Here is a 16,206-nt window from a genome sequence, read left to right on the forward strand (position 1 = left end):
ATACTTCTGGCAGCAGGAGGAATCAGAGTTTGTAGTTGATTTTTTTTGTTTGTTTGGTTTTATTTCTGAATTGTTTTTTTTTGGAGACAGAGTGGTGCTTTCTACAGTAAAGAGGTACAGCTTGAGGTTGTCCTTGTTTTCAGAAAATCAATGAATAATACTTCTATGATATAATCTATAATAAAGTAGATCATATTAAAATTACTGTGTTAATTCATCTGCTCAAACTGGCTAAGTGCATGTTTATTTTATTATCAAATTAATTTTGAAAATGAATTTCCAATATATACATTTTATTAGTGTTCTGTATTAGCAGCACAAGCCTGTGGAGTTCTGGGGTCTTAAATACGACTATCACAGGAGTAAGATCTATTCTGTAAAAAGAATAATTACATAAGTAAATGGAAAATTATGCTTAGTGTTGTTTGCAAAGTTAATTAGTATTTATGGATGATAGTGATTTTTATAGTACTACAGGCTGAAGGGCTTTTTTATTGGAGAGAGATCATTGAAATATGGCAATGCAGATTTCCTTACACACACACGTCCTGTGATTACTTGAAGGGGCTACCTCCTTGAGCCACAGATGAGTTCAGTCGTCATGCCAATTTAATCCTTTCCCTCTCTTCTGACAGTACGGTGGATGTAATGCAGCTTTCTGTGAGATGAAGCACTCAGAACGGAAACTTATAACTCACTTCTGATGAGAGGAGAGCAAAGAGGGAATTATTGTGTTAAGATAATTTTCCGAATTTTTATAAATTTGTTACTTCAATTTTAATGATTTTAAAATAAATCTTTTTTTAGACCTGTACTCTTGCATTCCACCTCACTGTGGTCGTAGCTCTGAATAGGGTTTTACCCTCAGCTATGCTGCTTTTAACTTTCACTTTTTATTAACAAAGCTAATGTGAAAGCAAAGTGTTTCATGTTGCCAATTTAATTTCTTTAATTAAAAGTGAAAGTTATAAGCTGGTACAGCCGTGGGTGAAGTTCTAATGTCATCAATGGGGAAAAATAGGTTTAAAATTGAAACTGTTGGCACAGCAGTGGCTCTCAATAGTACAGCACCTGCAGTTGTGACTCTTAACTTTATTTAATGAAAAAAGATGAATTTGAAGCATTAAAGACTTCCAGTGTATGTATTGGGAAGGGGGAGTAGAGCTGTAAGTGCCTTAACTGGGATCAGATGTTGCTAAATGCAGGAGACATATTTAGGAGGAGAGACCCTGTGAGACATTTTCTAACACAGGTTTAACAAGCTGAGACTTCAAATTTATTATAAATCTAACAGAAAACTTTTTTTGTTAGTGGGACAAAAATGTAACAACAGTGCAGCTTTGACATTACAGACTACAACAAAATACTGAATAATGATCATAATTAAATATGTCAGGACTGTTAGTCTGCCCATCTGGATAGATGCACAGAGTATCCTCCAATTAAAAAAAATTTTTTTTGCATATATTTAAGTATTACATGAGTTACAGATATCCTTATTATTTTAAAATACCATTGCTTTCTAATTTAAGACAATTCTATGAAATACAAAATCCCTTATTAAAACTACGTTGTTACATGTGTAATTAGATGTCTGTTTTTGTGGCATTCTTCCTTAACACAAGCAAGGGGAAAAGCTGAGGTTTGGAACATTAGGGAGTTTGGTAACATGTAAATGAAACCCCATATTTCTAATGTGTTTTGAATACACACATTTAACATACACTGCTTTTCATACTTTGAAAGTCTAATATTTCCATAGACCTAATGTGATCTATGCAGTTTTCAGATAAATAAGATAGCAAGTTCTCTAACACAAAGCACTTTCATTCTTGACAATTAAAATATCAGGCTGCCTGGTCTAATAAAAGTAGATTGTGTTTGGGAGAAATGTTAACAAACCTGGTTTGGTGAATAAGTTCTCAGCAGGAGACACATTTAGTGTATTTAGAGGTATGTTATCTGGCTAGGATCAGTCCTAGGTTTCTCTAAAATTACTATGGGAAGCTAGTTTGCTTCTAAAGGTGTTTATTCATCAACATGAAAATATATTACCTAAACCCAGCTTGCTTTATTTACAGATCTAGACATGAAGAATAGAGAGGAGAAGGGAAAGGAGTTGTGATAAACTCCTTGAAAGTATTTGAGTTTGGGGTTTCTGTGATTGGTGGGTGTTTCCGAAGCTTTAGAGGAAGGAGGCACTGGTGCATTAAAAGATGCTGGAAAAACATGTTTCACAAAACAGGTGAGATGCAGCATATTAGGATTTGGATGTTAGCGGGAAAGGCGAAAGGAAGACAAAACCAAAAATGTGAGATGACTTCGAAGAAAAAATTTAAACTGGAATTAAAAAAACGTAGGAATGCTTAGTCAGTAGCTTGATGAAAGTCAAGTGTAAAATACTAAAATAATTGGTGAGTAAAAATGGTGACATATAAACAAGCACTACAAGAGCTGAGCAGCAGCAAAATAGTTCAAACTCTTCAGAGGAAGGAAACGATGTTCACATGTGGAATGGAGTGTAGAGAGAAGCCAGAGACATTTTTAAAACTTATCTAGGCACCTCTGTTAAGCTTGACATTTTTGTTTGCTTATATTTGCTCTAATCTGTGTTGCATCAGCATTGAAGAAGCCTTTTATAATTTACATTAGATTGTAAAATAAAGAATTAATAAAATAGTCAATGTTTATACTTTAACACATTTTAGCCTCCATATGCTGACAATTTTATTTCTGAAGCTTACTGATTTGTAAACTGACATGGTAGTCAGTAGGAAGGTATTTTAGTCTTAACAACCTGTTTAAAAAAAAAACCAATTAAAATTTATCTGAACACAAAAAGAAACAGAAAATGACAGTTAAATTCCTTAATTTTTTTAGTATTACTTATACCAGTAAAGACACATTTGATGTAAAGTTGGAATTCTACTTGTTTGAAACAAGAGCTAGTCTGAGCTCTTTAAAAAGGCCATTAGGTGTGGGTTCAAGGAAAACCAGAAACTCATTGCATTATTCTAAATGTAAAAGTAGTTCTACTTTCACCTTCACTCTCGGTTTCTATATCTAACATCACCTGGTATTTTAAATCTTCATTACTGAAAAAAATTCCTGTATTTAATACAGGAATTTAAATCAGTCAGGAGTTGAGTATCTGTTTCCACCTCTGCAATAATTTTTATTATTTACTTATTGTGAATGAGCTGGAGGTTTACACAGAGTAGATCATCTGCTTTTTTGCCTGCTTTTGGGGTCTGCTTTTTCAGATTATCCTGAACTCCAGATCTACTTTTATTTGGCCAGTTTCGGGGGGGGGGGGGGGGGGGGGGGGGAAGCTCCAACTTTTAAGTGTGTTATTTTTTTAATCTGTAGCACTTCCAGAGTTTTTCCTTCACTTATGGAGTCTAGGAAATTGCAGTGTTACTTGCATCTATTGCTTTAATTTTTCCTACAGTGTCCCCAAACACAACATAGATCTGGTGCGTTTTCCAGGATTCTATCACTTTCTTGTAGAAACTTGGTAACAATATTAGAAGTCTCAGCTTGATTCTCCCAGGACACTCTGCTTTCTCCTTAAGCTGAAGTGCTTTTAACTTGTACTTTGCATTTGGCAAATGATTCAGCTTCATACAGTAGTATAACAACACTTTGTATTTTTGTACTGCTTTCACTGCGAGACTTGGAAGGCAATAGAAGTTCATTGTGCATTTATAAATTTATCATCAAAACCCATGAAAGGACTAAATACAATAATCCGTACATACTGGAGAAACTGAGGCACACAATGATCGAACTGTCATCACAAAATGACAGAGCAAGGACCTAATTCAGCTCAGTTCATAAATACTTACCTAAGTCCATCTCCTAGAGAAGAAACTCATTGAATGGGGGTTTTTGTTTGTTTTTTAACCTAATAGGTATATATATAATCAAGTTCTTAGTAATTGCTCCACTGAATAGACTCCCAGCTCTCTGGCAGATCCACATATTTCATTAAATGCTTTTTTATTCTTTAAACATTAACTAGAACAGGTTATCTATATTTTTTATTTTTGTCTGGCCACAGCATTTAGAAGGAATCTCAGTTTAAGTTAAGTTGGAGTTTCTTTCTTGGTTGGCATAACTACAACATAAGAGTCTAATTTGGTCATTAGCTATCTACAGATTTTAATTTCTCATTACTTACTCCAGACACTATCCTGACAAACTGCCTTTTATGCTAACAGGCACAAAATCACTAGTAGGTGGTATTGGAAGATGAAGCTAATGTGCACAGTTGAAGAGTCAAGCACATCTAAGCATCTCATTATTGTTTAATTTGGCCATGCTTTGTCATCACTGTTTTGTATGTGTGCTATATTAGCTGAAAAAATAATCCCAGTTTAAAAAAAAAAACAAACAGGAAAAAGGATAGGGAATTCAGTGTCATTGGTGCCCTGTCTGCCAAATCATAGTCAAGGCTCTCTCCAGGTGTATCAATAATATTACATGTGCCCTTACCCTTAAGACCTATCTCCCTTTGGTTTTCTTCATGGATTTTTAACTTCTGAACAGAATATGTTATGAAAAATTCAAACAACGGGAAAAAATCTGAGCATATGTAAGTTTGCAAGCTAATAGTCTTTCACATTTCAGGTCTGTCTTCATCATAGAAAGAGGCAGAGAGAGATAGATAGGAGAGGGCATAGATATTCTCGTTCCTTTAGGAGTTGTGTAAATGATAACACTTTAAATCTCAAATACCTAAATAAAACAATTAAATCTTTCAGGTATCAGGAACAACAGTTTTCCATGGATGTCGCAAGTTTTACTGCAGCTTCTTACAATGTTTTATGCAATCTTTTCTCAACACTGACCAATCATGTAATCAAAAAAGTATAACGCATATTTTATCTACCTCTCGAGTTTTGAATTCCATCAATTTGAGTATGCTTAGTGAGCATAAATAAGAATTCAGTAGTTTTAACATGTGGTTGTAAAACAGTCTGTAATCTGAAGAAATGTACTGTTGTGGGTTGGTTTTGCAATTAAAGTTATTCTTAATGGTTTTTTAGAGCTATTGTTCCTGGTTTTGAAGGAAAATTTGAAAGTCGCCATTTGGCAATATTTCTCCAGTTTTAAAAATTACAACATTAATATTATTAGTAGTGCATGAATGAGTTTAACTTGTATTTCTATGTATTATTCTATTTTAACTTTCTTGTATTTCTTACTCAAAGTAAGCTTATATGGATAGTAACATCTTTATTATGAAGATTTACTGTTTGGGAGGGTGACTTTACAACTGTTTTCTCCACATTCTTTACCAACAGCTGAATAAAAGCTTAGTTGCAAACAGTGATTTATTTTAAAATAAGTGACTGTAAGGAGTTCCAATTTAAAAGTTCAGATAATGGAAAGGGTATCACTTCTGCTCTCGGATGCTTGAATTTGTTTGTATTAAATAATTGAAATCTAAACCTGTATGGATACTTTAGCATTGACAGAAACATGGTTTTTTGTTTTTTTTTAATTTAAATCTAGGGTAGATCTTATTTGCAACTGAATATTTAACAGTCTTTTGGGTGAGGCCTTTGGGTTTGAAATTGCACTTCTATGAATTTAAGCATCCCATTTTTGACACCTTGTATCCTGTTCCCCTTTCTTTGCTATTTTTTAACTTATTGCAACAGATGAGGGGTTCTTAAACCATCTGTTAACCTTTTTTCCCCATTTTTTTTAAACATGTAGAGTCGCTCAAGGCAAGAAGACCCAGAGCAAGCTAGACTGAAACAAAAAGCAAAGGAGGTAAGCAGAGCTAGAGATCATTACACTTGACATTTCAAGGCTTGAACATATTAATTTTTTATGCCTTGCTACTTGTATATCGTTAATAAAAATCTGACTAAAAACTTTTTAGGATGTATTTGTTGCTTTGCCTTTGATCTTAATGTTTGCAAACTAATACATTAATACATGTGAAGCCTAAGGAGGTTTTATAAGAGAATATTTCCATACATTACATTTTCATTTCCATTTTAGGTAGCTGTAGCTTTTGTTGGGTTGTTGATGACAGCAGCACTAGATTTTGGTGGAAAATATATGCCTTTGTCTTTTTGTAAAATGTCACTTTCTTAGAAATGTGCTACTTAACAATTTTGTTCTTTCAAATAATGTAATTGCCAGTCATTTTCTCTACAGTGTGGTTGAGTGGACTATTTACTCATCAGTCTAAATTACAATAATCTAAAAATTATCAAATAATTTCAGATGAAGTTTTGATATGGTATTCTAAGAGTAACAATTTGTGAACTACTGAGTACCTTAATTTGCTGTAAATGAGAGTGGCTGTCCTTTGCTTAAGGCATCTCATGGCTTGGGATTGGGTTGTAACTTAAATCGATTAGACTAAAGTATCTATCAGTTGAAAGTCATTCCTATTTTAAAAAATAAGCAACATCATTTGCAGCAAACTGGTGCTGGTTTTTTTAGCCAACTTCTTTGGATATATACATTAGAAGGTAATAATTATACATTAGAAGGTAATATATACAGAAAAATGCATATAACAAGTTCTTTTGTATTGACCTGTTCTTCCTGTTTTGTTTCACTGTTGGCAGTATTCTATCATTCCGTTAGCTATACAGATTTTATATATACAACAGTCAAAAAAATCCAAGTACATGGTTGAGTTTTATTTGTCTTTTTTTTCATTATGTGATTATGTAATAAGATCTGCTGAAATGAGATCTTGTAAACATTAGACTATGTCTTAGTGTTTCCAGAGTTGGGTTTGTCAAGCAAGTATTCAAATGAAATAGAGTAATCAAGTTATTTGGCAGGAAAAGACACAGGATTTTAATACTACTTGAGTTTAGTATGTAGCCAGTGTATGCAAAGGAAGAATCAGATTTCTGAAAATAATTGATGGCAGGCAAAACTTGCTGTTGAGCTGAGAACTAAAACTACCATGCTGCTGGAAGTGAAAGCAAGCTAGAAATAAAGGCATTTCTTTCTGCCACAATATTTGCATTCATTGTAATTCTTTTTCGGCCATTGGAAACTTGAGGAAGCAAAAGTAAACAACAGGGCTAGTAAAAACACATTTTCTAGTAGTCAGAGTGAAATAGTGGTTCTCTTTGTAGCTGTGATAGAAGACTTGCATTGTAGCCAGTGTTGCTGCTTTTGGTATAGCTGCAGGAGTGCTTCTGCCTTGTATGAAAATTCGCGTTGTCCGTATAAGCTGTGTTTCTTACCCACTAGAGGGAGTGACACTGTGCTGACATGTGAATAAAAGTGTATGAAGTGTATTCTGAGTAATGGTAATAGTGGTATTAGTAAAGAGGTAGCAAATATTTTGGTGGTAACCTAATTAAAAATGCTTAAATCAAACTGGTATGTGATTTCAAAGTAGTGGTGTTCCTGGATATGATAACATGTTTGAGTAAATGCAGAATGAATACTAGGTTTTCTGTTTGAGTGCTACACCCTATTCTTTTGTACATTAGCCCTGCCTTTTTTCCCACCCTTCTAATGAAAGTGTATAATTTGCTGGCACCATGCCTCTCTCTGAAGTTGAATTTCATTCTACATACTTGAAACCATAAGAAATAAAAGCATGTTTCTGTTTTTAGCAATTAGGGTTCTAAAGCTCTTTCTTCAACTAGTTTAGAGACTTTCACCTAAAATATTCGAATATATTTAATAAAAACATATTCTTTTGCATTAACTTTTGCAAAGGGGAGTGGGAAGGTGAGACTGGTAAGATTTTGGTTTAATATTGTTTATATTTTTTCTACATTAAATACTGAATATATGCTGATGTCTCAAATTGTATTGGCACTACCAAAATTAAAAATAACCAATTTTATAGTATAAAAGGTCGATTAGATAGAGTGTCTTTTGCATGGCTTTGTTATTTGAAATTAAAAGTTTTGATTCAACTCCTACAAAAATGTAAAAATTTCAAAACTTCACTGCCAGATGGGCTCCTCTTAAATGTGCATATGACCCATAACTGAGAGAGAAATTGGGTTTCTTCCAGGTTTTGTATAAGCTGATGAATATAATACTGTCAGCTTTGATAATAAGCTGGATTTGAAGCTGTGTTTCCATGATTTCCATGTCTTGAATATTGCTTGAAGACCTTTGTTGCTCAGATATTCTTCTGGCCAGTAGTAAAGTGACTACTGGGTAGTGTTCTAAAAAGCATAAAGAGGGCATCCAAGAAACCTACAGCATTTTTAGCTTGTGTTACTTGTTTAATGATACAACTGTCAGATAGTTTGTTTTTTCGTACCAGCAAAGGAGCTGATAATTCCATTATTATGTCCTGGAAATGGATAATGTTTCAGACTTTGCAGTGTGCCTGCATTTGAACAGTGACACTACTGCATTCCTTCTGCTAACCAGGCAGTCTGGAACTGTGCTCTTCAAAACTATACCCTGGTTCCCTGCCAGATAGAAATGGATGAATATCTAAACCAAACATAACCAGTCCATGAAGTCTGATGAAGAGAATATAGCCCAAGATACTTAATGAAGACAAAAGTCAGAGGGAGAAAGTGAAATACCAAAACAAGTAATTTAAGGTCTTTAAGAAGGTCTTTTAAATCTTTAAGAAAAAACTTCTCAAAACATTGAAAGAACTCTAGAAAACATTGTCTTGGAATACAAAGTAAAGGTACCAATGCAGGGATAATAGGATGAGAAGGGAAGAAAGAAGACTAGCAAAGGGTATTTGTGCCAAAACATTCTCCTTTATCAATATTTTGGAGTCTTTCATTCCATAACACTCAGGGTTTTTTGCTAATTTAAAAAGAAAAAAAAAATAGTTCCATTTCTGTCACAGAACTTCTACCATTTAGAAATCCCCTTCTTGCTTATTGGTGTCAATAAACTGTACAGGGAGATCACTGTGTCCTTTGAACGCATTTAAAAATATATTTGGTAAGGTGAAGATTATTTTAAGTTTTGTTCTGTAACTCCATCTTACTCTATTTATTAGCCAGTCTTCAAACCACTCTGCATATTGTTTAAACCAAACTGGCATAAATCAAGTTTAAATTGCATTTAAATACTTACCAAATCAAACAAGGTCCATCTACATATGGTCTTATTGCAGAGATTAGACATAACAGTCAGGTTTCATTCACACGCAGACTAGCACGCTTTTAGTTAAGTCAGTGCAAACCCACTCTTATTTCAGTTTGATTGACTTATTTCGCTTTAGCATTAACCTGTTTCGAATGGACTTGAGTGAAAGCAGTAGGAGAATGTGCCTGTAGGGGTTTATACTGCTTAAAAACTCTCCGTTTACTTTCACACTTTTAAATTGGTGTGGCTTTTTGTCAGTGGACATTGTATGATTATTTTAATGGTAAATCTATTTAATAAACTAGTGAAAAATACTTTCCATTGAGACTATGTCAGGGAAAAATGCTGCTCTTCAGCAGTTACTTGTTACATTGTTTTGTAACATAAACTCTGAAACATTTGACTCTCAGTATAACTTAATGTAAGAAATAGCATCATTTGTGAGCAGTTATCTACTTCATATTGCATGATTAAAGCTCCTAAAATCAAGTTTTAGAAAATACACTGATTTATGTAGTCTGTTGGAAGGATGGAAAGTCACAAATGTAAGTTAAAGAAATTATTAGTTCTCTAATTTCCATTAAAAGGGTTCATTAAGTAGGACATAAAACAGGCCATATAACTGATAGCAGGAATAGATCAAGATTAGGAATAATTTAGTCAACACCAAGTAATTAGTAATAGAAATTATTTGAAAGAAAGGCAGGGAAGGTAAGATCCTAAACGTCCTTTATGTCATGGATATGTTTCTATGTATTCACTGTCTGTTGGCTAAAAACATTTTAATTTAAAAGTCAAGTAGCTGAGTTTGATCCTGAAAGATTAACTTGGTTAAAATCTTTGTGTCATCACCAACCAAGAATATTGCATAATAATAAAAACTTAAACCAGACACCATAAATGTCTGGGCATGTATCCAGGACCTAGATCAGTTTAGATAACACTCAACTGAATCTATTCTCAGATGTACTCGTTAACCATGCAAGTGAAATCTCAGACCTGTTGAGATTCATAATAGAAGCTTTACCGATTTCGAGGGACGACAGAAGACAGCCCTTTACGTACCTTTGTCAGCACAGATAGCCCATCTTTATAGGATTGGATAAAGTCATTTAACAGGGGTATGTGTTTGAGCCGGTTGCTGTTGTGACTGTTACACTGGCTAGGAGCTTTGGGAGTACCCAGTTCTTGCATAAGCAGACCAGGGGCAGGTTTTTTCCATACTCCCAGAAGGAGTTGTATCCACTGCAGCATTGTGGTAACCACCCTGCTTGGGTATAGTCATCCCCCATGTCTGCAATGTCTTCTGTAACAAGAGCCTTACTTGGCTAAGTTTTAGATTTTGAACTGTATCCTTTTCTAAGTTATATGTACAGAAATATCTGGACTGTTAGCAGATAGAGTTCTTTTACTTAATAATGAAATATGTATGTCATACGACGTATATCTTACGTGGCTCTAACACTGCCTTAGAAATTTTAAATCCCACATAAAAAGGTAACTTGTCTCTCCAGCATCATATATTTAACAATTAGATTATGAAAACAATTTTACTCTAAATAATTTCTTGTCACCACATTACTATTTATTTATCAACTCAGTAGGAGTGATTTCTTTTAAAATATTTAAATCATAGTTTACTGCAGTTATCCCTGTTTTCATAAGGTATTACTGAAAACGAAAAGCAAATGAAAAGGATTTGTTTTGTTTGATAAGTTAATTTATTCACCTTTTTAGCAAAACCAAAGTCCTTAAAGATTGTACTAGTAACGCAGTATCTCTTGTGATGAAAAGTCTAGAGAAGTTTTCTATTTTACCATGCCTGACATAAAAATATTGATTCAAAAACAACAATCTTCTCTTAAAAAGGTTTCTTATAAAACATTCCACTGAGAAATGGAGCACTTGGACAGAAATAAGTTTAAATTAAATTTCCACTTAGCTCTCTAACCCATCTGAGGGTCAGTAGGTGCAAAGAAGGAAAAGCTAGGAATATGATCCCTGAAGTAATGGTAGTGCAACGTTTAGGCAATAATGATTCCTCAGAACTGAGTTGTTTCATAAATACTTTTCTGCATCAGGTTACCAATGCTATAGCTGTGATGCAGGAGGAATGCAAGCATTTTTGTCAATAAGTGTAGAATGTTAGATACCAGAGTCACTTTGTTTACACTCTCCCTTTACCACAGGCCTATTGTTTGTACACAGAAAAATGCTTCAGAAAAATGCTTAGACTATGCCAGTACTGTCTAAGCCCATGCAACACTGCCATGGATTTGGCTTTAGAGTACAACGTTTCCTGAAGTTATGAAGTTGTTGCAGTGACTTCAAATGTTAATATTAAACTTGCATCTCAGAGAGAAGTGGTCCTGTCTGTTATCACTCAAAATACTTTCATGAAAATCCTGCTGCATTATCGAGCTTACTGCTTTTATGTTAACTGTATTTTTTTCGTTTTGAGTAGATTTTACTTTTGATGTTCAGATATGTTATGGTAACAGTCACAAATTCTGATAACTAGAGTTGATTATGAACAACTGGGAAAGACACAAGAGGCAATGGTACTATATTTGCATATGCAAATACTGCTGCTCAAGAAACAAGAAGATCTATAACCAGTAGTAAATTTATTGCATATGAATCTCAGTGTGTAGATCTTCAAAATTTCATATTAGTTTAAAGACAGTGGGTTTTGCCAAAAAATTTCCTGTGTTTCCAGGGATAAGGTATTACCCTGCCATGAATTCTACAAGTCCTGAAGAACTTCAGGCAATAGTAGCCTTACTATTCAGGAGAACTTTTTGCATATCTCTTTGTAAAATTGAAGACCGTGACACTTCCAACCTGTTTTCCTGTGCTTGGAGCAGAAGTGATGGCAGTTGTTTGGCTGAAGATGAAGTGTGGTGTTACTCTTGCTGTACAGAGAGTCAGAAAACTGGGTAATTGATGGAAAAATGCCAGGGGATCAAAGGAATGGCCATAATATTTTCCAACTGAGTCAAATTGTTTTATTCCTGCTTAGGTAAAATGTATATTAATTAGACTTGAATCAAGAGCTAGATTTTTTTTTTTTCTTTTTGTCTTTTCTCTAACCCAAGCTTGACCCAGGATTACCTCATTAGTCTAGCAGAAATCTAAATTAAATCCAATCCTGCCCAACATAATAATTTCCTTCTACAAAATGATGTTGGTGGAGTTCCATAGTGATGCATGATTTTAGTGTATATATACTGCCTAGCTCTTGTTTAGTTAACATGAATGCTTATTTTTTGTGACTAACTGTTGTTTTTAGCATTCTGTAAGCAGTGCTGTTATATATGCTGATGTATGAGCTGAATACACGACCTTTCTTAAGTAACAAACTATTTTTATACTTGATACATCTTTATAATATAAAGTAAGAACACTATTTTTATGTTTGTTTATACTTGCTATCTAGAAAACAAATTCTTAGAACTTCGTTTACTCCCTCACTAGAGTTAGATACAAATTTGAATGCATTGTGTGAGAGGGATCATTAGTATCGTATCGATGTGTTGTGCTACCTCATGAAGACCCATGTCAGATTTGTGAGTCTTTGTATGTGGGGTGTTCATAAGCACAGATAAATGAGGTTGCATACCTTGGAGAATGGGGGCTAATGCAAAACAAAATGGGACAGGTGAGTATGGCAAGAGAAAGGAACAAGCAAGCAAGCTGTCTAGTCAGGCATTGTTCATTGTTTAGCTCATGTCTCAGTGAGTCTAGAAGAGGTATTTTAAAGATAGAAGCCTTCAAATTAACACAGCAGCAGTGTAATTTCCTTAGATTTTGTATGACATGTATTTGTACTGATGCAATCTGCTATTTGAGACATTAGCAGCTATGTACGCAAATGAAGTACAGTAATTGTCTTACCTTGCTACCAAAAGGTTCCCATGTGGCTCTCTGAGAATTTGGGGACATTAAACAGGAAAGAGTTGTATACATTTGTAAAAGTTGGCTTTTCTTTTTGGGATTCTTACTCATTTTCTCACCTTTCCCAACAAAATTTTAAGTAACTGTCCTCATAATTCTCAAATAAAACTAGTGAAGACTCGAGACTCATTTTCAAATTAGAGTTTAGCTCTCTTGTGGAATATACTTGGTTTGTGTTTGAATATTTCCAAAAGAGCAATACCTGTTACAAATACTGCTCTACCTAATGGATTTCATGTTTTTTAAAAAGCTGAAAAGGAGGCAGGGACGGAGAAATCCATTCCTGTTGTTTACATTGTCTTCCAGAGTGCATACAAGCTGATGGAGTCCTGCCTAATAAAAGATTGTTGTAACAACTACTGTCTCATTATAAAGAAACAGGACTACTTAAATACGGATTTCCAGAACTTGGGTTTAGAATGGTATAAGCTTTTTGTAAAGAATTTCTGAAGCTGAAGGTGACTTTGCTTTTCTGAATCTCACCAAAATACTCCAGTAGGAACTTAAACTTGTAAAATGAATTGTTTGAAGGTGGTGTGTGAGTTTTCCACAGTAGGTTTTAGAGCCCTTCAGATCCCCTGCGGTTTTCCTTCCATGTCTGTAAAAATAACCAGCGCTACTGCTTTTGGATTTTGAGGCACTGCTAAATAAGTGGAGGGTGGCAGCCCCATTTTTCTAATCACTTTTGGGTGCCCAGACAACAGAGCTTGGTGAAGAGATAAGGGAACTGTTTTCTTCCACCTTTGCGGGTGTGAGATTTCTGATAAGGATGGTTTGGCTTTGCCTCTCCTGAGTACCGACAATTGCATCCAGAGGTTCCAGGGGATGCAGTGAGGAATGCATTCAATGGTACTTCCTTTTCCAAAAGATTTTAAAAATGCTTTTCATGTATCTAAATATATACATGTATAGATACATATATCAGATCAATTTGTGCAAGGAACACGTTAAGACTGAATTTCCAGTTCTCCTCCTGCCTCAGTGTTATTTTGTCTTAAATGTGGGTCTTCCTCAGATAGAAACAACCTCGTGCTTAATTCGTCACTCCGGCACAGCCGGAAAAAAAAGAAAGGGGGGGGGCAGGGAAGAGGTATTTTCATTTGGAGGAAGCCATGAATGTGGAAAAATCACATAACTGTTTTATGTGAACGCTCCAACAGATTTACTTCCCTGCTGATCTGGCAAAATAATAGCACTTTAGACTTTATAATATGATTGCCTATTTAATAAGTAGAGGGCAGCAAATGTCAGCTGCGTCTGCTTGTCAGAAACTGAGGAGGTTGCTTGGACAACAATCTAAATTATTATTTAGATGTTTTGGTCCCTTAGTCAAGCCTGCTCTACTATACAGAAGCTTGCAAGGAGAGGTCAAGGTGTACTTACGCTTCAGCCTGCAGGGCAAGTTTTCCCCCATCCTCTGTATGCACATTGGTTTCTTACTCCAAAATAAACCTGAATGAGGGCTTTAATTCTGCCGCTGAGCTAACATGTTTGTAAGCCCTGTTTGGCAGCCTCGGAGTGCCGGAGGCAGCACACAGCTGCCAGCTTTCATCTGCCCCCAGTTCCTCTGGGCGCTCCGCGTCACATGATATAACCTAAGGGGATCGAGACGCACCTACTAAATCTTCTGTTCCTCTGCCCACTCAGTCTGGGTGCTGCACATTGCACCGGCAGCAGGCAGCTGGCCATCAGCAATCAGCTGCATACCTCCTGCTGACAAATCTTCAGTCTCTTCTTTGTGCAAGACCCACACACAAAGATCTACCCGTGGTCCCCACATCTACTTCCCGGCTGTAGTCTGGAAGGGTATTTGCATGTTCTGTCATCTTACAATGGCAGGACCTCGTTTGAAATGCATACGTTTCATAGAACGCGCTGCATTTCATAAAATCTGTGATCTGTTTCTAGCCTGTTAGTGGAAGATGAAAGAGTTCATGGGAGCAGAGTTAAAGCTAAAGTTGGAACCGTAGTAGTAAAATTTTTAAAAGAGTAATTTAAAACTTCCTTGCTAGCATATTTTTGAGAGAGTTGGAATATGTGCATGCAATGCTCTTGTGTATCTCCAAGTAATTTACAAGATGTACAACATTAATTTTCACAAATCTCTTGAAGAGTCTTTTGTTTAGCAGATTGTAAAATCAGATACAAAGAAATAATCTGTTTCTGTAAATCTGTGTTATAAAAGTATGCTATAGTTTTCCTGCAAGGTTTGTCAGCATCTCCTGCCTGTCTGTGCTGGGATGTGACAATTTGTGTTTATGTACTTATGTATGTATGTATTTATTGTGGAGTAATGTGAACGTTAGCTTTGTTGTCATTTTCAGGTAGTTTATTGGGGTAGAGTTTTAAGGAATACTTAATACAGTTAACAGTAGGGTAAAAAGTGTCACTTTTGACTTAGTAAATACTAAACATTTCTGTCTGTAGCTAGGTTGTATGTGTAATCTTCTCCTAAACTACAAGCCAGGCTAGTCAGTAACGTGTAGAGGTCATGAAAGGTGTGTTAATGTCTATTTCCTATTTTTAGTTTAGTCTTGTTGTTAAAAAATACCTTTGTGTCAGCCTGTGAAAGAGTCTCCCAATAGTTATGTCATCTTAGCTGAATAATGAGATACTGCTCAACACACCCTGAAAAAGTAGTTCCCCTTTAGTAATAGTAATTTTTTAAAATAAATAAAATGTATTATTGCCAGTCATAATGTAAACAGGATGATTGTTTTTCCCTCAAGTACGTGTTTACTAAAGGTAGATATGATTATCTCTAAAATGTAAACATTTGAAAGGTATTACTGTATTTTTAATGTTATTAGGCAGTTAAGGAATGATTTGTAAGATTTGTTTTCATTTAGTATTGAAGATTGTTGCTGGTTAACTTCTAGTTTTCCATGGAAATAGTCAGAAAGATGTGAATGGGAAAATATGTTATATATTTGTGCTGAGGAGTGTCTGAACACTGAGGTGTTACAGCTTCCTTAAAACTGATATCTCGGTATCTGTAGGATTGAAGCGAAGTGAATTGAAAAACAGTATGATGCAATTACAGTTCATAAGTTTATTGACTCTGCACAGCCATGCGAAAATCTAAGTGATCTGAAGTACAGAGTAGGCTTCCTTACACTCCTGTGTCCTTTCCCTTCACAACTAGTAAATCTATTTATATTTAGAACAGACATTTAT

General features: G+C 35.0%; 1 protein-coding gene across 1 annotated transcript in view; it reads left to right on the forward strand.

Annotated features, from left to right (window-relative positions):
- LOC115345659 (transcription initiation factor TFIID subunit 4-like) overlaps window positions 1-16,206 on the forward strand; it is a 151,797-nt gene that overhangs the window by 74,078 nt on the left and 61,513 nt on the right. Inside the window, exon 13 of the mRNA XM_030024824.2 lies at window positions 5,728-5,784. Within this exon, the coding sequence (XP_029880684.1) occupies window positions 5,728-5,784 (57 nt within the window). The remainder of the gene's footprint in view (window positions 1-5,727; window positions 5,785-16,206) is intronic.

The sequence above is a fragment of the Aquila chrysaetos genome, chromosome 9, assembly GCF_900496995.4.
Source record: "Aquila chrysaetos chrysaetos chromosome 9, bAquChr1.4, whole genome shotgun sequence".
Classification (NCBI taxonomy): Eukaryota; Metazoa; Chordata; class Aves; order Accipitriformes; family Accipitridae; genus Aquila; species Aquila chrysaetos.